Source organism: Apteryx mantelli, chromosome 1, assembly GCF_036417845.1.
Source record: "Apteryx mantelli isolate bAptMan1 chromosome 1, bAptMan1.hap1, whole genome shotgun sequence".
In the NCBI taxonomy this organism is placed as follows: Eukaryota; Metazoa; Chordata; class Aves; order Apterygiformes; family Apterygidae; genus Apteryx; species Apteryx mantelli.
The window spans coordinates 180294424-180317469 of record NC_089978.1 but is presented as its reverse complement, the minus strand read 5'-3'; the positions used below and the strand labels follow the sequence as shown (position 1 = coordinate 180317469).

Genomic DNA, 23046 nt, shown 5'->3' with positions numbered 1-23046 from the left:
ATAAAATCATCATTCACACATACCGATTTTCATATATTGGGTTGTTCCATTTCTTCCTATTTGTTCCAAAATACCTCCAGTTTTCATAAAATGGTCTGATTATGGTCATAGACAAGGCAGTCTATCAAGACTGTCTGACACTTTAATTTACATCATCAATAATTCATGAAAAGAGGTGCTGCAAATCTTCAAGCTTCATTACTACTCTCCCTCTCCTTTTCTAAGCATTCAAATTAATTGAAGGGTGCGTAAGTTTCCTAGACCTAATAATAAAAATGTATCCTAGAGGTCAAACGGCATGGCATTTTTATGCTATTTTAAACCACTCAATCTTCTGCTGTTTGTTGTCTCTCATTCTTCATATCAAACTAATATTAGCTATTAGCATTAACAGTGCTATCTTAAAGGCAGAAAATTGATGACACAGTCAAGGACAAGTCCACTTTCTTATGTTCGTAAGCCACAGCAGAAACAGTTTCACTGTGAAATGCCCCTTGAATAAGGTAAGACTCCCACAGCTAAGCAACGGATTTCCAGTTCTGGATTACATAAAAGCATGACTAACTACTATCAGAATTACAGAGAAGCACATTAAATGAATGATGAAGCAAACCACCTATTCTTCACTACTGTGAGCATAAAAATAAAATTAATGACAAATTACAAACAAAAATTTTATTGCTGTAATATAAAATTATGAAAAAAATCTAAAGAAAAGGACTCCATTACATAGCTTCTGATGCTGTTTTAAGATCCTAAAAATCAGTAAATTGTTTAGTAAATTAGCTCAAGCCTGGGATTCCAGGGACCATCACGTTCCTCTATTCCAGATAACAATTGAGAGAAAATTTAGTCCTTTTTTCATTCTACAAATAAAATTAAAAAATGGTGTTTAGCAGTTTCTTCTAGACTTTGACTACAAAAAGGCATAAGGTAAGATCAAAGAAGGAATAAGGACTTAGGAAACATGTTTATTATGCTTCTAATTCATTCTTATTTTTCTTTTTTAATAGAGTGGGAATCCCTGCACTGGGAAATGTGGGAAAAAAGGTCATCCTCTTTTAAAAAGTTTTGCCCCATCATTTATAGTTGTCTTTAGCTTTTCTCTGCAGAGTAAGATTTTAGCCATTCTTGGCAGTATATTCTGTGATTCTCTCCCAAAAGAATAAAAAACACCGTTAGCTGATACTACATAAAGAAAGTTTTGTGGAAGAGCAGCCCAAGATGGACTACAGGTCATGTATCTTTCTTTAGTCTTCAGTAACTTCAAAGTGATTCTCTTTGTTTAAAAAAGTAGAGGAATACCTGGTATTTGAGTTTCTTCAAAGCCTTAGTAGGATCCTTTCTTATTGCTTTAGCACCCATGTTATTTCAACTACAGCCCTAAAAAAAGGTTTTGAGATTGAGGAAAAGCATTAATTTGAGTAGGTCAATTCAGAATGTTACAGCATAGCCTGCCTTAGGATAATTTTATTAAAGGCTGTTTTGTTTCTAGCTCAATTTTTCTAGGAAAAAAAAAATCTTTATGCTACCTAGCTGTTTTTCCAAATTTTATATATTAAACATTTATCTTATTAGCATCTTCTGTCCCTTTAACATGACTTTTTTTTTCACTTTCCTATGAACTGAAAAAAACAGTGTTGAGTTTTCTTGAAAATCACCATAATATAATACTCATACCATTAGGACGTTTAATGACTCAAAGACAGTGTTTTGTCCAGTTACATCTCAGTGCCATACATGGTACATATTTCAAGACATTTAATATTAAAATCTTGTATCTAAAAAGCTACAAATATTATAGAATAATCACCAGTTTTGATAAAAAGTTTATCCAGAAGCATAATCTCAAGATTCTGAGCTACTGATTCTTACCAGAAAAATAAAAAGCAAACACACACAGGACCATATTCTGAAGCTTACTGAGGTAAACAGAATTTTTCCCATTCAGACATGGCTTCAGTAAGATTCACTGTAAACTGAAAGATTTTAAATAGTTTTTCAAAATTCAAGAACCTTCAAGTGATAATTATGCCCAAGAAGTCTATGTTAATGGGCACTGAGGTTTCTCCCTCTCCTTTCCCCTCCCCCTCCAAATACTTAATTCTAATCAGCTGAAGAATTCCCAAGGACTGTGACAAATGCAAATATTTTTACCCTACAAAACTGTTAACATGTATTTTTTCCTTCCCTAGGCAGCAGAATAAAACAAATCTAGAAGCAACTATAACCAACACAACCTACATTTCAAGGCAATGCCACTCCCTAATCTTCTGAGCCTCACTCACTTTGTGATCTTAAAAAAAATAAATAAATAAATAAATAAAAAATTCTCTCCAACAGTCATTTTCATTTCTCTCCCATGGCCTTTTTTAATTAATTGCTATTTCAAAGATACCCTTTTTCTTCAGCATCTCCTGACTGGATTTTCCCTTTAAGAATCTCTTTTCTCAAGGTCTTAATATTTTTTTTTTTCAGATTCATTTTCTATTTATAGGAAATTTATAGGAAATGTATAGGAAATTAATATAGGAGCACTCAAAACCTCTCAAACACCTTAGCTTATCAATTCAATAATGCTCAGTTTGTCAGGATCCCTACCTAAGTTTAGGAAATCCTTTCCTGATTCAGAGGTTGCCAGACTAATGCAGGAAGGGCCAGTGTCATTCTTGCAAACACAAACATTCTGAATTTGAAAGAACAGTAAAATAACACCAATCGTTATAAAGTTTTTAACATGGTAACTTTTGAAAACATTTTAAGTTTTCAGGGTTTTCACTCTAAGATACCTTACAGCAGTGCAGGAGGATCTTCCTAACATCTAGTGCCATATTCAGTTTAAAAAGCATTGCAGCTCATTAGCGTGGCTACCACTCCCTCCCTTCATCACTGGCAAACTAGCCACCCATGCCAACAATTTGCCATTACCCCTAGGAATATGCCTAACTTTTTTTATGCTAAATTCCTGCAATGGAAGATTTGTTTTTTCAGGTTATATGGTGAATGCGAAACAAGATATGTCCCATACTCTACTCCTGGTCCAGAACCAACTTTGGCAAATGTAGAACCTTGGACAAAATCAGCACAGTGTATGCACAGAAGAAAAACCATATGTGGCAGAATTATAAAGCTATAATTCTATGTATTTTCTGTTGCTAAACACTTTACAACTGATTTTTGGCTTGGACATGTGCATTCAGTTCTAAATAAAATCTTGTATATGCAAAATACTGTTTCAAGATCACAGATTATTCTGTGTAAGGAATCATGCTGAAACCTAGCCCTGCTCTCTGCAACTACTGAAAACATGCTAGAGAAGAATTTTTCAAACTTCAAAAGCCTCAGAAGACATTCCAAAAATGCAGCTTCCCTTGTCAAGACTGCAGGAAGTGATCCTTTCAGATGAATAAAGAAACTGAGCTCATGTGTTTATCCCCCATCTTATTCCGAAAGAATTAACTGAATGAAGAAACTGTTTGCCTGTCCATGATCAGAGCAGATTTAACACTTGTCAGCTGCCCTCTTTTTGGAATTGATTCAGCCAATGTTGTCACGTGCTTTAAACACATCCCCAAATCTTGGCCAAATATAGTTACACATTTTTCCAGCACAGAAACACATCAGTTAAACTATTAATGAATTTCCTGTAATAATTCATCACAACTTCCTGGTATGCAAAAGAACTGTAAAAGCCTGAGTTGAACTGGGAATGGGTTTTGGGGTGGAGGGGGAAATCAAACTAACAATGCTAATGCTCTCAGGCATCTATACAGGCAGATCTTCAGAATACTTCAAAAAAATTTTACGGCAGTTCTATTGCTCTCACTGACTTCGACCACATTTTGAATAACTCAGAAGTTAGCAACATTTCTGGCATTGATTCACAATAAACTACTGGATGACACCTTACTCATGAAAATGCACTCATCTACATGGAAAGAATTCACTCATCTATATGGGAAGATTTCCCTACTAGAATTCTTCTATACATTAGTCTTGTAGATGAGGTACGACAGAAAGATGAATGTTATTTCAGAAATAAAGAATAGGTATTACCTATTCCTTTGGAAAAATTTTTTACCAAAATTTACAGCAACTCAATACAATACTGCAGTTTACTTAGGCAACTGATTGTTTATATAGTTGAACACACTAATTAACATATTAAAAAGCAGCAAACAATAGTAACAAGCTTTCACTAACCAATCAGAAGGCTCTTGAAATTCATAATTAAATGCTGCTGTAATTATTCCTCACACTGGGCACAGCTTTGGAACCTTCCTTCTTTTTTAGAAGTCTGATAAAGCGTATCCACTAGAATTACAGCATGCAAGCTCAAACGCCCTCTCCAGCGTGGCTGCTGACTAAGGATCACAACGAATCTATACTCCAAAAGTGACTACTGAAACTAACCAAGAATCAACATGAAAATATTGAACAATCATTCTGATATACTGCAGATGGAATTGATAGATAAGCCTACTGTAAAGATTGCCCAATTTTTTTCATTTTAAGACTCTACTCTGTTCTGCTAGAATTTAACTGCACAAGCCAAATGCCAAATCTTTTTGCAAACATTAAGCAATCCATGAGAATGTGGGTGAATTAAATTGTTTTCACTAATATAAAATTCTGGAAACCTCTTATTTTAGTAATTTTAAGTTTTAAGACAAACACCATACCTTTGCCAACCCCTACCTGAATTTGATCTCTTATATTTATATGCTACAAAGCAATCTTTATTAACATTACTGAAGAGTCTTTTCCCATGTAGACCCTGCCTCAACTCGGTTCACAGAACAGACAATGTTTACCTACTGAACTCAAAGTTTTCTTTATTCCTTATTGTTCAGGTATGGGATATATGCCTTTATATCTGAATACACTCCTCCAACTCTGCTCTGCAAACAAGATTATCAGTATATTTAGGGGGGTTCCTTTCACAGTCATCATTGCATATATCCAAGTGAGTATACAAACCTGGTTTGTTCTCAGCACAGATCTATGCTGTAAACTGAGTGAGGCAAGGGTCCTGAAAAAGACCATGAGATGATTATACATGCTTACCTTTGGGCATAGATGAGCAGACTATCCCCAACCTTCCTTTAAAACCATCAAAGCCCTCTTTGTATTACATTTGACAGTCACCAACTAAAAAACCATGCCCGTTTATTGCATTATTTGAGCACTGCATAATCCTTATCTCTATCTGTAGACAAAGAAGTGACTCACAGAAAATGTTACGGCCTAGCAAAGAAATAAATTTGGAGCTCCAGAATTCCCTCTTAGTGCTTTAGTCATTGAGCCCTCTTCACTTTCTGTGGCCCTCCTAGCCTGAAACAAACAATTTCACCATGTGGAAAGGGAGAGCGAAAGTAAGGAAAGGAATATGTCTGGGGAAGCAGAACTAAAAATAATTTTAGTAAGGTCAAGTCTCTTCAGACTAGCCATTGGGATTATTCCTCAAAATAAAACAGGAAAAAAGTCACTACCCTAATATACTGCACATTAAACACCTCTCCTAGAAGCAATGGCAACTACATCATTTCAAACTCTCCTGCTGCCTGAAAAATAACATTATCCCACATGGACACAGCCTTCAGCCATCTTGCCTTGCTCACTTGTAACACAACCCCTATACTACTCACGGCATTCACTGTACTGTGATTTTTTGCATCTTGTATTTAAATGTTGGCTCTTATGTTTTTGTGTTTCTCTTCATTCAGTATTTCTCACAAGAAACAGATGCACGAACCTGGTTTGAACAGTTCCTCTCTTCCTTCTACATTAAACAATAAATAAATAAATTATATATAAATTAATAATAAAACAGGTTGCAACACTTCCAAGATAAAAAAAATTATAGTATGCATTTATCACCATGATCTGATGAAAATGATTGCCAAATCTGATTTTGGTTTATATTTGCCCCTTACCAACAGCTGCAGAAAGGGAAGCTGCATCCTCTGGAGAAATGTTTTTCTTAAAATTTTCTCATAAAAATATAAACAATATACAGAATTTAATAATAATAAAAAACAGTAGGATTCCAGTGAAAGACTATAAAATTTACCAGAAGAACTTGATCTTTTTATAGGTTTTTGAACCACTCCATATAACTCTATAGAAGTAATATAATTCTCTTTTAAATCTTATAGGATGTTTGAAAATAAACCTGTGGAAAGAGTATTCTTCTTGTTTACATTTTTCTAGAGTCTGTCCATAAAAATGGACACCATAAAACATCGGTTTGCTTTGGAACAATTAACTATTTTTTAAAAAACATTATGTGTGTCATAATGCAGTAGTGACTGCACAAAAAATAGTAAAATAATTTCCACCCTGTTTTAGTATTTCCTGACCAAAAGGCATAGTTCTCAAATGTGGAAGGATTTCCTTATGTCAGCCAAATCCATACCTAGTCAGAACAGCACTTAAGCCTCTGCTTGTTCTTTTAACCTGTTCTGGAGTTCCAGTTACCTTGGCAGAGTTAATATTCCCGATGTAGCAGGTATAAACGTAATTTTTTTCTGTCAAAAAGATGTTTTACTTAATCAGGACTTTAAATTAAATGCCACTTTACTATCTTTGTTTTCTAAAGAAAAAGACTCACCTGTCCCCCACCTAACAACTTCGAACCAGTTGGCCATTTATAAGTAAGTCATACCAGAGGATAGAGATTTTGAAAACAGTTACATCTCTACCCAATTGTGAAAATAAGGGGCCAGACAGAGAAGAAAGTTGTAATGGAAACTAAAGACTTTCTGACAGCAACAAATCTGCTCTCAGAAGAGGCTTTATAATATGTCAACAGCAGGAAAAAGGTGAATTGGAACTGGAAGTCAACCATAAGACATTCATTCACAGAAAGTGAGATTTCTTTAGTTCCAATACTCACTGAACTGCTTCAGTTTTTTTCTGATTTTTACTGAGGTACAATTCATAAAGGATGGAACATTGTATCTACTAATAAATGTAATTAACAAAATACTACATGCCTATATAGCCAAGATATAAGTATGGCCAATAAGATAGATCTATCATAACCTTATAAAGCAGAATATTCAGAGAATCCACAAAGCTCTACTTGAACTACTAGGTGGGATCTGAATTAAACAAGTAAAAGCAATAACACTGTGAATTAAATAATGAGATCTGGACTGTAGCCCTCTTTAATAAAGTCTTGAAGAACAAGCAGACAAAAAAAAGAAAAAAAAAAGCAGAGAAAATCTTCTTGACTTTCCTAACTACAGGTTAGGAACACTAATACATGCACGTATATATGTATATATGTGTGTCTGTATGTTCATATAGATAAAAACTCCACCTGAAGTTTGAAAGCACTAGGACCACGAATGTTCTCATCCTCTTATCTCAGACTGACAATTCACATCTGTTTTTGTAATGCACATAATTGGCACACTGGCATTGTACTTGTCTGAACAGCAGAACTGCAAAGAAGAATTTCTATCCCGCATTTTCCTTTAGCCTCCACTATTGCCAAGACTTTTACTTTCAGAGACAAGGTTTTGGTTTCTGGAGGCAGAACTTTGCTCACAGTATGATTAGAAACTGTAACAATTACCTTATTTTAGAATAGCATTGCTGGTAAACATAAAAAAATAAAATCTGCAATGTTTGTTCACTATAATTACTAATGCACACATCCTGATCTATATATTCAAGGAATGCGCAAACAGTAGCAGCATGAGACGGGAGTGTAATAATTTTCCTCACACTATTTTATAACGTTGACTATTGCTAGTTTAACAAAAGCAGAAATTATTTCAAAGACCATTGCATTTAACTTATATGAATTTGTCAGGATTCCAGCGCAAGATAAGTTGCTATAATGAAATTCAAACCCAAGATGAACTAAATCTGTACTTCTCTAGAGACTAATGGGTACATTTCTTCCACCAAATGCCCCAGACTCTTTAAATTGTTGAGAATACAAAATCATTGAAATTTTGCTGGCTTTTCATTTCAGTAAGTGATGTATGCCATCAAGCTTTCAAAGAAAAGTTGCTAATGTGGCTACTAGAGGTGGCATTAGCAGTAGAGAGGTATTTATAACAGTCATCGTACTTGAAACTGTAGCAGAATGGCTCATTTTATTACAAAAGCATTGGAAAGCCATTGATTCACAAGTACTACAATAGCCAGTCATTGGCTCAGTGATAGGCAAGATACTGACATGCAAAGAGATGGGACTAAAGACTGAGGAAACAGAAAATTAAGAACTCTGGGACTCTCCAGAAGTTAGTTTTGGGAGATACTTTCAGCTGTCAAAAAACCTGGGTTAAGGTGGAGGCCTACTGCAAAAGTGAGTCGTACCAGCTATGTTAGCTGTTTCCAAAATACAATAAATGTAGTCATTAGAGAAGTCATTTTAAAAAGATCAACACTCCCTTCTCACTTAAAAATTAAGGAAGTGGCAATTACAACAAGTATAAATATGGGTAGACAAGCCTGCAGTTTAAAACCAACCAACACCTTCCATCCTTAAAACAATGAATACCACTGATAGAAAACACAAGTAATACAAAATGTCTTTGCCAGTACTAAGGCTTGGTTGGTTATGTTGTGATAAACTAAAATTATGAAACTATATTCTTTGCTTCATTCTATAATGGTACTTGTTCATTTTCCACCAAGATGCAATTTTCCCTTTTATCAAATGCTTTCTTCTTTTTAACTCCCCCACTTAATCTGTTCTGCTGTTGAGGCACCAACTTAAATACACAATGACTAACCAAGGAGACCCTGTAGCTGCAATGCACCAAACCAATTTTGCTGAACATTCATGGGTCACAGACACCAGCCTCACGTGCCTTTTTTTGGAGACAAATGACAAACACGTCCATTTCTTTCTCCAGACAGCACAGGCATCCTATCACCTCATCGAGCAGAACAACTTTGTTCTGCTGCCAAAAGGTTCAATCCAAGCCTAGAATATAACCATTACAAACTTTCATGGTCAAAAGATAAAGATGCCTGAGGTGTGTAAATACATTTGTTTAATATCAAATAATACCATATAATGAACTAAAGCATTTGATGCTGAATAGCAAAGTTGATGTTCAATACTTGGGCTGAAATCCTACCCTACTTGATTTCAATACAAAAAAGTTGTTGATGCCATTTATTATATGCCATTTACTATGTACATTTGATTTTTAAAACTATAAAAATATGAATCACAGAATAGTTATTAAACAAAAGGACTTCCACTTCCCATTGTAAGGGAAAAGAAGTTTGGAAGATGAGAACTTGATCCTGCAAAGTGGTCAAAACTTAGTTGCCAGTCCAACAGAACATTTCAACGTGTTTAATTTTAAGCACACACAAAATCAAAAGAGTAAATCGCCTGTTTAAGTAATTTCCCAGATTAATGCCATGATGTTCAAGATGAAACACAGACGTGCTTGCACATCAATTATGTCCTAAAATTCAAACAGAAATTTGAAGATAGACACTAAACCTAGAATTTAAAGTGCAAGAAGTGCAAGTTTTCCCAAGTGCAATCAAAAACCAAGGAGACAAAAAAAGGTTCTTCTCAAAACAAATCTGGATTAAATTCAGGATACTGCAAAACTGCTGTCAGGAAAAATAGCATGTCAGTTGGGATAACAACAAAATAATCTCAAATAACTTTTCCACCTCTTAACCACCATAATTCTCCAAAAATTAAAATACTCCTGTGACCAATTATTTCAAATAAATGCCATTCAAAGGGGTAGAGGATTGCCAACTGCCAGTGACAAAAAGATAAAAAATACAGCTTTCTTGAAAAGTATAGAGAATTTTTGAATACCTCTAAGGATAATGACTAAGGATTAAGTCTCCTTGTTGTATTAGGCATCCAAAAAATAAAGAAATTTTATACCCACACGTTTGTATACTTTAAAAACTTCTTTTACCTTAAGGACTTTTACCACTACTTAGAAGGAAAATCTGTGATTGCAAAGGATTTTACTAAACACTAATTACTACATGCTTAATTTCCCTTGATCTTACAGTAGACAGCATATAAAAGATTAATATATCTTGTGGATATTTGCGTTCCGAAAAATTAAGCAGGCCAATAAAAATATGCTTAGAAGAAATTATTCTTCCTTCTCTTTAAGACCACCATGATCAGTCTGACACTATTTGAGATCCTTAAACACTCTGTCTCAGTGCTATGACCAGGCACTGATGAAGCCTCTGATACAAAATCATTAGGAACTCAGTCAGTGTTCCTTATTACTGCAGCTTTTTACAGTACTCTTCTGTAGCCTTCCTTTTCTCTATATGAAACTTCACGTTCTCAAAAGCAATTCCCTGAAAGAGAATTCTTAGCCATTCATCAAATTTCAACTTTTCATTTCTGTTGCTTTAAAATCCCACACACTATGCAGACCCCTAGTATTAGAGTATCCCTGTGCTTTTATCAAAGAAAGCATTTTAGTGTGGTGGAAGTCACTCCTGAAGAAGAATTATTTCTCTTAGGATAAGGATTAAACAGTCAAAAGAGGATTACTGCTATACAACTAGTACTCTATACATTATCAGAACCAGAAACACAAACTTCAAGAGATACTTCAGCAACTTGTTCAAAGAGTAGATACACTAAAAGATACAACTTAGTATGCAACATACTGATGAAAATATACACCTATTTGTACTTATACAATACCTATACAAAGGCTACAGCTATTTGTACCTATGCAAACCTATACAATAAACTATACTCGTATTTATTTCAGAAATAAGGCTACATGATATTGTGCAGTATACTTTACACAAGATATTAGCAAAGTTTACATACTGTTCAGCACTAGGCTAAGAGATTGTTCTCCTTTATTTACAACATTTTTCAGGAGCATGATACGTACTCAAGATTCACCTGGAAACACTAAGAAACTTACATTAATGCACTTATGTTTAAAAATTACTCCAGTTTGTTCTACTATATACAATAGGGAGAAAACAAAACAGTGGTCTTAAACTTAATGACTAACCACTGGGTTTGGAGATTACTTCCTATAAATTAAGCAACAAATCTGTTTGTAAATGGGCAATAGGAATAGCACTCTGGACACTAAACAAGTACAATTTTGCCATGCAACAAGTGTATACGTATAAATATGTGTAAGAACATGCAACAAAGTACACACTTCTAAAACAAAGAATTTATACATGCCAAAAGGAAGATTTCTTTCTGAAAAAAATTAAAAACCTCTTAGTGTTAATTTTAAGAAGCAAAGTAGTATGTATACATAGATGTATGTCTATATACACAATTAAAATAGGATCTCTGCTGACTACAAAATGCTGAGCCTTTTGTAGACAAGAGACTGAACATACCTACTGGCATGGAGACTAAAAGCACAGAGAAATCTCAGAATTTTCAAACAACAGCAGGAAACAATATACATTTATAATATATAATTGGATAATTTTCAAGCTTCATGCCATCACTTCAGTCAAAAATTCTGTAAAGAAAATCGCAAATCACAAAAATTTGTTTTGTCTGATTAGAAAGCATTCTGTTTCTAACACTACTGATTTAACAGATGGAAATAGTTTTTAAGAAGTGCTTTAGTCATCATAAAGTACTAACAATCATATCAATTAAACACATTTGTAGAACTAAAAAACTTGTGGCTTCATTATCTTTCTACACAGCTATTTCTACAGGTATTTCTCACAAAATACCATTTAATTATAGCAACTTATGCAATACAGCATGATGGGGAAGTAAATAAACCACTACAACTTGAATCCATTTTGTCATGTTGATAAATACTGCCAATAATAAGTTCATATTAGAATGCCTGTACATATTTCCACAACCGTATGTTGCGTTCACCATTTTATACTATTTCTGATGCATGAAAGGTCCTCATGTTTCAGTCCCTGCATCAGGTTAAAAGCCCTTTGGAAACAATGGTTACTGTAAGAATGAGTATAGGTTCAACATGCTCTCTACATAAAATTCTTGAATAGCCTTGCTTAGCACTGATTTAAAAACAAGTTTTTGTTCCTGTGCAATCACTAGTTTATACTGGAAATGGCATGTGAGTGAAAGAATGACTAAGTGAGTATAAAGGAATTACATTACTACAAGAAATACCCATTAGTAGAACTACAACCAACAGTTTGATATTCCAAATACTACCCTAACTATATATTTATTTGCCTATTTGCTCATGATAAAAAGTAAACTGCAAAAATCTCCACAAGTTTCTGCACTGAATCAATACGTTTATATAAATCATACTGGCAGAAATAAGGTCTAAAGAAGAGTTCAGTGAAGAGAATTAAAAGGAAACATACTATCCCATCAGGTCCTAAATACAGAGAGCATAAACCCTTTCTTTGCAGTTATGGCTGAAAGAAACCATGTTTCCCCAAGACAAATCAGAATCTGAAGTGCAAGCATCAGGAAAAAAAGTATCTGTAGAAATCAACAGCACTGAAACAGCATTTGATAACGAGAAGAACTTGTCTCTATCATCATAAAACAACTGGACAACACTTCATAAGAGATTATAAAAATACTAAGAATTTGTATAGGAATGCCCTTCCTCTTCTCTGATCCTTCCACTCTGATTGAAAGGTAACTGTTCATAGGAAGAAGAAAGCAGGAATTCAGACACCTTCCGTGCACTATCATTGAGGGAGAAAAAGACAAGTAAGTTTTACAGAAAGTTCCTTTTGAAGTATCTTAAAGTTCCTATAGTGAAGGAAACCAATCAAGGATTTCAGATTAGTCTGACTTCTGACTTTTCCTCGATTATGATTCAATACAAAATCACCAAAACAACAAATTATTCACAGAATATTTACAAATATCTCTTGGGCTAGGTACCAGACACCTTACGAATATAAGGACCTCAAAAATACCATTTTTCTTATGTCACTTTTTTCTTATCCTGACTGTTTCCTGTGACCACATGATAATGTGATACCTTGGCTAAATATAACGTTGAAACCTACACAATATTCACAAAAAGTTGTGAGCTTGTCCTCCAACAAACCTCCACCTTAATCAATATGAAGTTCTCATCCCCAGAGCAAATCGTTTAAGATTTTTAACACTGTAAACAAAATGTGACAGATAGCACTTTATGTATTAATTAAATAGAAGAACGGAATGCTGTCCACCGGTTTTCTCAAACAAAAATAATTCTCCCACTGTTATTATCATGGACTATGTGTGGTAGGCTAATTTCCACTTCCAGCTACACCAAAGTAAATTCAGAGTAAATCCATTAACCAAATTTTTCTAGAGTCATTGGGAAATGAATCTGGCTATGTGCATATGCACAAATGTAATAGCATCTATTTCTGAAATCATAGGACAGATCATCTCTGTGGCATTTATGTCAGAGCCATGACAAAATGCTTTTCTGAGATTAATAAGTGACAGAAAGAAGGCTGTTTTCAATGGAAAAGGGAAGCCAAGAGCTGGCTTGTTTCCATGGAAACAGTAGCAGCAGCAGGCAGAACAGCTGTAGAGAAAAAGGCAGAAATCTTTCTTATTTTACCTCACTGATATGCCAGTACCATCAGACCATCTAAATTTAAGGTAGATCAAGTCAGTTTATGTTGAACAGGTAATTTATTAAGCAACAACTTACAATTAAGCCTTCTAAGAGCCAGCATTACAGACATAAATTAATAGAAATCATTTATAATGTGATTTAGTCAGCCCATGTACACATGAAGCTATGGATTCAGTGAACATCTGTAATAGTGATGCATTATCATTTCTGTCATTTTGTTAGATACAAATCTTACTTTAAAAGGAACTGCAGCTCCCACAGACTAAATGCTTCAAGCAGAATGACTGGTTTTAGCCAGTTTAAACTAATGGTCTCTTTTCCCACCTAAAAATAAATTCAACTCTTTGATGGCAAAAGGAATTTCCTCCCTTTCAGTTTCTTTATCATCCTTTACTATTTTCTTTATACAGTTTTATAATCATTTCCAGACAGAAAAACTCTGCATAACTCAGAAATTATTAGAAGGTAACTCCTAACATGTACTTGCTTTCCTTGTTGAAGATGAAATGAAGAGTAAAAGACTTGCACTTATGAATTGAAGGGCTTTTCTATTATTTTTTAAGAAAGCAGATAAACTCTGATCTTTTACTATTAATCTACATATGTGTATTCTGAGCTGAAAATATTTTCACTTCATTCACTGTGTCTCAATCAGACTATCCCAGCAGTGCTGCTTACACCAAAAATAAAAACTGTCTTGCATCACAAACAGCCAAAGCCCTAAATACACTCCACCTAAATCATTCACCCAGTATACAACAGGTATCTAGGTACCTGGAAAAAATGCAACCAAATCACCAAATAGAGAGGTGAGATGCCTTTACTAAGAACTTTCTCTAACAATGAGGTCCATGACTTCAGCATTTTGAGTGGATCTACAAAATCATATTTTCTCCCTCTCCCACCTTGCTCATTTCAGATGATTCTACCTATCACCAGCATCACAGATGTTCAAAGCTGGCTTAGACATTACGGGACACTTACATGCGTCTCTGTCAATGTAACTTCACATAAAGCAGTACATATGGACTTCATATTTCCATCCAACATCAAATACTGCCTACTGCTCAAGTCCAGCCCCTCATGTAAAGATGAAGTGGGATAAGATCAGTATTTTTAAAAACACTTACAAGATCTAAGTATCTTAAGTCCCAGACTGGAAGGCTCTTGGAGGTTTTACTTGCATTTCAGTGAATACTTACAAATACGCACAGAGAACTTTACAAATACTTGTCAATTAATTTTTATCCTTCCCTTGTAAATCAAGTAATTATGATGTTACTTATGCATAAAGAATGCATAGCAAAGGGGTTATGTAACTTGCCTTCAGTTGCTGGAAATGAAAAGGGAATTAGAGGCAGTACCTGCTGGAGTACCCTAGGCCACATTGACTCTTCTGTTGCTTAGCTACCCAACTTTGTAGTCACTGTCCCCTTATCTGTGAACGGATTTACAGTCTTCTCAAAAAGTGAAGGGCATATGGATACGAAGTTCATGAATCCCAGGCCCACTCTTGAGTACCTGTAGTAAGTACATGAGCAATCCATAAACCTTAGGAAACATCAATGACAAATACTAATTATTTCTTTATACGGAATCATATTTCAACTATCATTCAAATGTAAAAGGCCTAAAAAGCTTAATTAATTTGAAACACTGACATTGTAGCTCCTGCTGGTCATCTGCAGACACTCTTTCAAACTCAGTGCTTAATTATGCCTCTTGCACTTTCTCACAAACTATTTAGACATAGCTTTGGACTTTACTATTCCAAAGTATAATGAATACTTCGCACTTATGAACCAATTGCCATCAAAGGATATCAGTGTCATTTACGGATATTGACTAATCGAACTCACAATACACACGTATGATTCAGATAAGAATGATAGTATCTGTTTCATAGATGCTTAAACCAACGCACAGAAAGATTTAGTTGGTTGTCCAATACTTCTCCTATGACAATATCTTATGTCAGGATCTTTCTATATCCACATAATAGTATTCTGTCAAATAGCAGTGTGTGAATGATTGCTCTGTTACTTAAGCCTGCAGTAAAAGGAGTACCACTGTACCATTTAATTTCAATTCAGTCTTTGAAATCCAAAATGATAAAATGAAAACAGAAATAATATTAAGACATAATTCCTGAACTTGAGGTACAAAGTGTTGCAGGTTTCAAAGCAACTGTATATAGGTGTATTACAGTATACATCTACAAAAAGCAAGATTAGTAGATGTCACTATCTGAATATAAAACTGCATACAATAAAAGTTGAAAATCTTTCAGAATCTCAGATGAAGTATACCTTTTTGTTAACAAACTAGTTTCACTATTTATATAACATCATTGGATGGTCTTGCTAGAACAATCTTGCGCGTGCACTATCCCCCAATAGGTTACCATGGCAACTTATATTTGAATTTCTGTAAATTTCTATTTTTAGAGATCACAATTCAGGATAAAGAAAGTCACAAATATTAAGGGCCAATTCATTAATAAAAAATATCCAATTGTTATCATTATCACACTTCCCAGAACAGACATCACTGAAGTTAAATCAGGCAGGAATCCTAAAAAAAAAAAAACTACTGCAATTATTAAGAAAGTTTACCACTAAGCAGCCTCACCATAATTTAAGTGGTATATGAGTCTCTAACACTGTGAGGCAAAGACTGATGTCCTTAGAGTTTTGTCTTGATTTCAGTAAGGCCAGGATTTCACCCGAAATGGTTTTAGAGCTACACATCATTTCAGCTGACACAAAACAAAACTGTAGTTGCCAGAATACTCAGAAAGTAATATCTCTGTTTCAGGTGTGAGGAAATGCTGAATTGAAAGGAACATCTCAGTTCCAAACTAAGGTTACCACGACCTTAAATTGTTTATTATGTGTTCAAGTGTGCTTATTAAGCGTATGCTAGTCCTTAAATACAAATTTATTTACTGCTTTAAAAGTTGTCAGCAATTCTCAAAACTGCCTCACTACCTGAAAGATCAACATACAGGGTAGCAGTCTTGAGGAGAACTAAAACACTAACTTAGACACAGTTATTATAGCTCTGACACTCTCCTACTCATCTGAAATCTGAATATAACATTTAAAACCAGTTCTCAACACTATAAAAAGCTAAATGCATTATCTTCTAAAAGATTAATATTGCCACTTTACAAGTTTATATTATTCATTTTGCAGATTCAAAATGTTTTTACTCAAACCACTGATGCTAATGTTCAGGATATTCTAGTAAGGACGGACAATTTGGAAGACTATCAAGGAATTCAAGCGGATTGAAAACACAAGTGGCAGCTATAACCTCATGGTGTAATTGCAATCAGCATGCCTATCTCCACATTTCACCTGGTATCTTCCATTTAACTTTTACTTCATATTCATCAAATCTCTAGCAAAATAGAGGGGAAAGATTCTGTACTGTACAAGCCACAGATCCAGTGTGGCCAGCACACCTTTAAAGAAATAGTAGGTGATGGAACTGCAATGGAACCACCATGCACACTACTATTTTGTCAGATAACTGACAGCAACATTTACTTTAAAATTCAGACAGCAAAGATGTGAGCAACGTGTATGTCATTGATGAGCAAAAATAGACACTTCTGGTAGTTTTTCTTCAGAACTAATCCTGCACTAAAAATGTATTTCAGTATCATTCGGAGTCAGCTGTCAAGGCAAAACAAACTGGTACACAATTTTTGAAAATGTAACCAGTGCTGGCACTCAGCAAAGGACAGTAATTCCTATGAGGCCTTTCGTGTGGTTTTTTTTTTTTTTTTTTAATTTATCCCACTAAGTTCATAGGAGTTGCTAACTTTTTCATAGAAACTGGATCAGGCCATAAGGTACTATTCGGGGAATCACTTAACATATGCTTATGTTTGCATCCACAAGACTTCCAGAGAAATTCGTATGAGTGACCTGGAGATGACTCTGACAGTAACTGTACTTTTTGCAGGATGAGGCTTAGGTCTGAATGCTTCACACACAATCCTGATACATATGCTGCAAAACAGTTATTACCATTTTAAAAAACAAACACATTTCCCACTACAATTTCTTCTTTTTTTGTGCATCGCAGAGAGGATTTGTTGCTGGTTGCCTTTTTCATTGTTAAACTTGAGAAAACCACTGTATTTTTTCCCCTTCAAAGGAATTAAAAGGTTTACTTGCTCCAAAACCACAGTTTAGAAAGTGAATCCCCATCCCCACTGATAACAACAACTAACATGCAGGAGTAGAATCAGAATCGCCCTCAAAAGCGGAAAACATTCAATGGCAAAATCTAAAATCCCTACCTAAATAAGGGTAACCTAGCAAAGCCTTTCATGCCCTTACGCTCCAATCCACAACCAGAGAGTCAGCGACGGTCACTCTGAGAAGTCAGCGGCAGGAGCGCCAGGGTCACCCTCTCTCTGCCGCACTCGCTTTGCTGAACTCGGATCACCTTCCCGGGTGCAGCGCAAAGCTGGCGAAGGGCCGAGGTCACCCCGCCACCGCCTCGCCCCACACGGGAAACCCAGCGGCGGGGCGACGGCGGTCCGGCGGGCCAGCCACCCCGACCCGCGCACGCAGGCCTTCGGCAAGGACGAGATGGCGTCCGGGGCGTCCCTACCCGCGCGAGCGGCCCGCGGGGAGGCAGCACCTCTGCACCCAGTGGGGCGCGTGGGGCTCCCGGGGGCGAGACTCTCAACACGGTGCCCCCAGAAGCGCCCGCCCGCGCAGCGGGGACGGGGGCCGCCACCGTCGCCCACCCCGGCAGGCCAAACACGCGGCGAGGCGGCGCCACCGCTCGCCCTCCCGCCCGGAGTAGAGCAGAGCGGGCCGCGCCTCGCCTCGCCCCGGCGCACGCACCCCCCAACGGTCACCAACGGCTGCCGCGGGCGGCCGCTGCCGCGGGCGGCCCCATCGCGGCGCCCCCTGCCGGGCGGGCGGCGGCACTTACCCTGGCGGCCCGCGAGGAGTAGGGGTCCTCGAAGAGCGCCCAGACGCGGGGCTGCAGCCGCCGCCAGCGCCCGCCCTTGCCGTCGGCGGCGCCGGCGGCCGCCCCCACGTCCTCGATACCCAGCCTCTTGGCGGCCAGGTCGTCGTCGTCGCCGCCGCCGTCGGGGGGCGGCTCGCCCGTGAGCAGGTCGGGCGCCTCGAAGATGTCGAGCGCCTCCTCGGCGTCGCGGTGCTGGCGGTAGGTCATCCAGCAGCAGGGCTCCACGTCGGTCTCGTCGATGCCCCAGAAGGCCAGCTCCTCCTCGAAGAGCGGCCCGCAGACGTCGGCGGGGCAGTGCAGCTTGCCGGTGCGGTAGTAGTTGAGCACATAGGCGAAGACCCCCGGGTGCCGGTCGAAGAAGAACTCGCTGGCGCCGCCGCTGCTCCGGGGGCTGCAGCTGCTGCCGCCGGACTCGGGGCAGCCGCCCGCCAGCGGCACCGGCGGGTTGGGGGGCGCCGGCGCCGGCGGCTCCTCGCCGCCCGGGGACTCGCCCTGGGGCTCGCAGGCGAGCAGGGCCAGGCGGGTGCCCGGCAGGGTCTTCAGGGTGCTGCGGTAGGTCTCGTGCCGCGTGCCCCCCACGTTGAGGATCACCCTCTCGTTGTCCTCGAGCTTCCCCATCGCTCCGGGTCGGACATGACTGGGGAGGGCGCGGGAGATGGCGGCGGGGGAGGGAGGCAGCGACGGAGGAGGCCGGGCGGCGGGAGGCGGGCGCCGGCCCCGCCGGGGCGCTGGGCAGGCGGGCGAGGACGGCGGGCAGGTTCGCGGGAGACTAGTTTCCGCCTTAAAAACAGCGACAACAACAAAAATCAAGAAGGAGACACCCAAGCAGCACAGCTCTCTCTTCCCCCTCCGCGGCTTCGCCTTCGCCACCGAGCCCAGCCCCCGCCGGGCGCCCCCCGCACCTCGGGGGCTCGTCCCGCCGCGGAGCCGCTCCGCGGGCGGCCCCGGCCGCGGGAGGCGCGCAGGGCTCCGGACACCCCCCCGCCCCCGGGGCTGCCCCCCAAAGCAGCCTACCGAAACGGCACTGCTGCACCTCCGCCCCCGTCCGGGTCAGCCGCCGTCCCCAGCCCCGTCTCCCTCTCGGGGCTACTTGAACGGAGCGGATGGAAGAGAAAGTGAGCAGTTAATTATTTAATGGACATCTATCTTTTATTATGCTAACAGCGTAATAAGGAGAAAAAAAGAAAAGAGGGAGTGGAGGTTTCTTTCCCTTTTTTTTTTTTTTCTCTCCTCTCCTTTTTGGGAGGGAGGAATTGCTCCCTGGGAGGAAATACCGAGCCCTCTAAGCAGCTCAGGCAGCAGGCACACCCTTGTAAAAGCTGAATGTGTGGAGCTTGGGTTGCTACTTTCTCAGCTAAATCATGAGGATGAGCACGCATCTCGAGGAAGAGCCGCTGGAAGCAGAGCAAGGCTGCCGCGGATTTTTCCACGGTCTCTCCCTGACCCCTGCCAGCCCCTCTTCCTTCCTGCCACCCCTCAGATACCTCAGCAAGGGGCGAGAAAGTGGCTCCTCTTCCTACACCAGGCTCCGTTTGCTTCGCAGCGGATGCCGGAATCTCAGCCGATCTGCGCTTCTCTCTGTCAGGCGAGAACTACTTGTTGTTTTTTTCCATGTTCAGGTAGCTATTTTACCTCCCTCCATGCTCAACTCCGAAAGGAATAAAAGCTGCTCCCGCTGCCTGCTCGGAGATCCTGCTTCCTTCATTTTACAAGAGAGATGCAGTCTGTCTGCATCGGGACTGCGAGTAAGCATCACCGACGGAAAGCAAAACCATAGGGCAGGGCAGGGCACCCAGGGCACCAGTGCTGCCGTAATCCCAGCGGCTCGTCGGGAAGAGGAATCTAAAGGTGAAAACACACCTCTCGTTGGGGTTGTAGCCCCTCCCCGGGGCGGGGGCAGGGTAGCCGTCCCTCCATACCCCTCCAGCCCCCCACTCCCAGCGCTGTGGGGTGGAGGGAGGCGACAGCTAAAACAAATACCACATCTATCTGAAAAAGGCAACACCACCTCCACTCTGCTACATGTAAATTTGGTTCACTTAAGGAAAACACCAGAAAGGGATGGGGACTGAGAAAAGCTATTTATCGGATGGGTGCAGGGAGAGCAGCGCCTGGCTACACGTGACAGTAAAGAGGTGCTGGTCACCTCTCCAGGACAGGGTCTTTACACCTAGCAGACCTGTGCTTACAGCTCCTGACTCACATAGTGTCCGCAGACTCGGCGGGGCTAGCAGGGGTGCTGGCTGGCTGCAGCAGGGAGAAGCACCCTGGCTTCCGAGCAACCCTCGGAGCCAGCCCAAGTGTTCGCCAGCAGCTGGAGGAGACCCTGCCTACAGGTCTCTTCAGGCAAGCCGGAGGGAGGGGTCAAGGAGAGGGGATCCAACTTTTATGTCAGCCAGAGAAAAACAGATATAGTGCCCTGGGTACATTTCACACTCAGTACACTTTGTCCTCAGTACGGGCGGGGGTGGGGGGGAAGCTGAGAGCCCCCAATAAAGTGTAAGCCCACAAGCCCTCTCTAAATGCGTCTGCCAGTGACTGCCACCAACCCAGCTGAGTTATTTTATACAGCCCAGTTTACTGATGCCTGGTTTCAGCCAAGTTGGGAGCTGGTCAAAGGGAAAAGAAGCTTCCAAACCCAGAAAGAAGATATGCAAAGTGAGAGGTGATTCCTCCTGCTGCTTCCTCAAAAGAAAGTTCTTCCTCCATGCCAAGGGCAGTCCCTGGCACCAAGGAGGGTAATGAGTGAGATGAGGGTAGCTGAGATGCCCCCCTTCCACATCAGAGCCTTTGGTGGGACATCTGCTGGAAGCAATGATCAGAGGACACTGTGCTTCAAACAGATTGCTTTAACCCAGATTTGTCTGTATGTGGCACTCATGATGTAAATACAGAATCCCAAAGCAACAGCAGAATTGTTTCAAAGAAATGTTTCAAAAGCTTACTCCAGATGTACATTTTGAAGTTCCTAAAAAAAGCCAGGGCAGAATATATCCTGCCAAAGCAAATCTAATCAGTTAGTGAAAACTCCTGGGAGCCAAAATTAATATTCAATTACATAGTTGTAAATCCAGTGGAAGAGACTCACCCATCCTAAACTGAAGCAATACAACTCATGCCATACTTTCCTTTGCAAAGGGGATTTTTGTGGAAAGGGGATATATGGAAGGAGGGAGTAGACCAAAATGAATATTCATTGTCTTCTCTGTGACCTATGAGAGGTTTCTGGAGAAATGCATTACATTACATTCTGGAGAAATATATTACAGCTCTGCAGCATTCATCCCTTATGGAAAACCATGGGGTTGCAGTAGCTGCCAAAATGCCAGGCAAACTATCATCACAGAATACTAGGATTTGCCTCTGAATTACCAGTGTCTGCTGAAGTCCCACATGCATGATGAAGTTACAAACCAGCTTATCACTCACCTCCACCAAAAAAAACAACCAAAGACTAACCAGGACAGCTGCTCATAAACAAAATTTTAGAGACATACCTAGTAATGCAAATGCCATGAGAAAGGCCTGTATTATGAGAAATTAGTTTACACTTCAGGCTTCTTAAACACACAGTTTTTTACTGCCCGATTGGTCTGATGGTCTCCTTTATAATATAATAGTCCTTCAGTCCAGTCAAGATGTCCATATTCTACAACATGTCTGTTGCTAAATATAATGCTATTTATTTTTCTGTGTGTCACTCTTCCTTGTATTTTCAGCATGTGGCAGATTTCTCAGTGAAGGATGAAATTATATTAGAATTGACTTTCCAGAGCCAACATTGTCTTGAATATCATGGAATAAGCAGACAATATTCTACAGAGGCAACTGTTGTTACATTCATGAATTCTTTTTCCCCCATAATACACTGACCTGAATTTTTGCACCCCTCAATTTCCAATAAAAGTGAGAGCATGTGAGACGTGTAAGAGTTAGAAATGAGTCTCCTGAATGAGTCTTACCATGAAATAGATCTGCAAATGAAAACAAAACAAAACAAAAACTATTCACACAAACTCTCCAAAACATTTGTGTTAAAGTTTAGTGGAAACCTTTCTGTACCTGAGAATTTAGAGCTGTCTTTACAGAACTGTGTGAAACTAAGCAAAACACAATCAATTTTCCTTGATGGACTGGTGTTATGAAATGAAAAGGTCCCATGTTATTTTTTTAAAACTGACAAAGCAATAAAGCTGGATGTGAAGACTGCTATTAGAAAATCAAGCCAAACAAGCATTTTACTTGCTAGCAGTGATCATTCTTTTCCCAAGCTCAAGTACTACAATGCAAAGTCATTAGAATTACCAGCTGTCCAACAATAAAAGAGTAAGTGGAAGAAAGGAAAGGCCTTATCTGAAATTATGACTTGTGGCAAAGAGAAACAGACTTGAGGACAACTGCAGTGCATCGAAGTTACAGTCATGCTCTGAATCACCTTCTGGAGGAGCTCTGTCTCTGTTGATGGGAGGATGCTTGGGAAGATCAGCTT

The 23046-nt window shown here is 39.4% G+C and overlaps 1 protein-coding gene across 2 annotated transcripts in view; it reads right to left on the bottom strand.

The window, feature by feature from the left end:
- KCNC2 (potassium voltage-gated channel subfamily C member 2) overlaps positions 1-19244 on the bottom strand; it is a 110681-nt gene extending 91437 nt beyond the window's left edge. For both annotated transcript variants that reach the window (XM_067289932.1, XM_067289931.1), the window contains exon 1: positions 18519-19244. In XM_067289932.1, coding sequence (XP_067146033.1) covers positions 18519-19175 — 657 coding nt within the window. In that variant the 5' untranslated portion in view covers positions 19176-19244. The remainder of the gene's footprint in view (positions 1-18518) is intronic.
- Positions 19245-23046: the final 3802 nt, after the last annotated feature.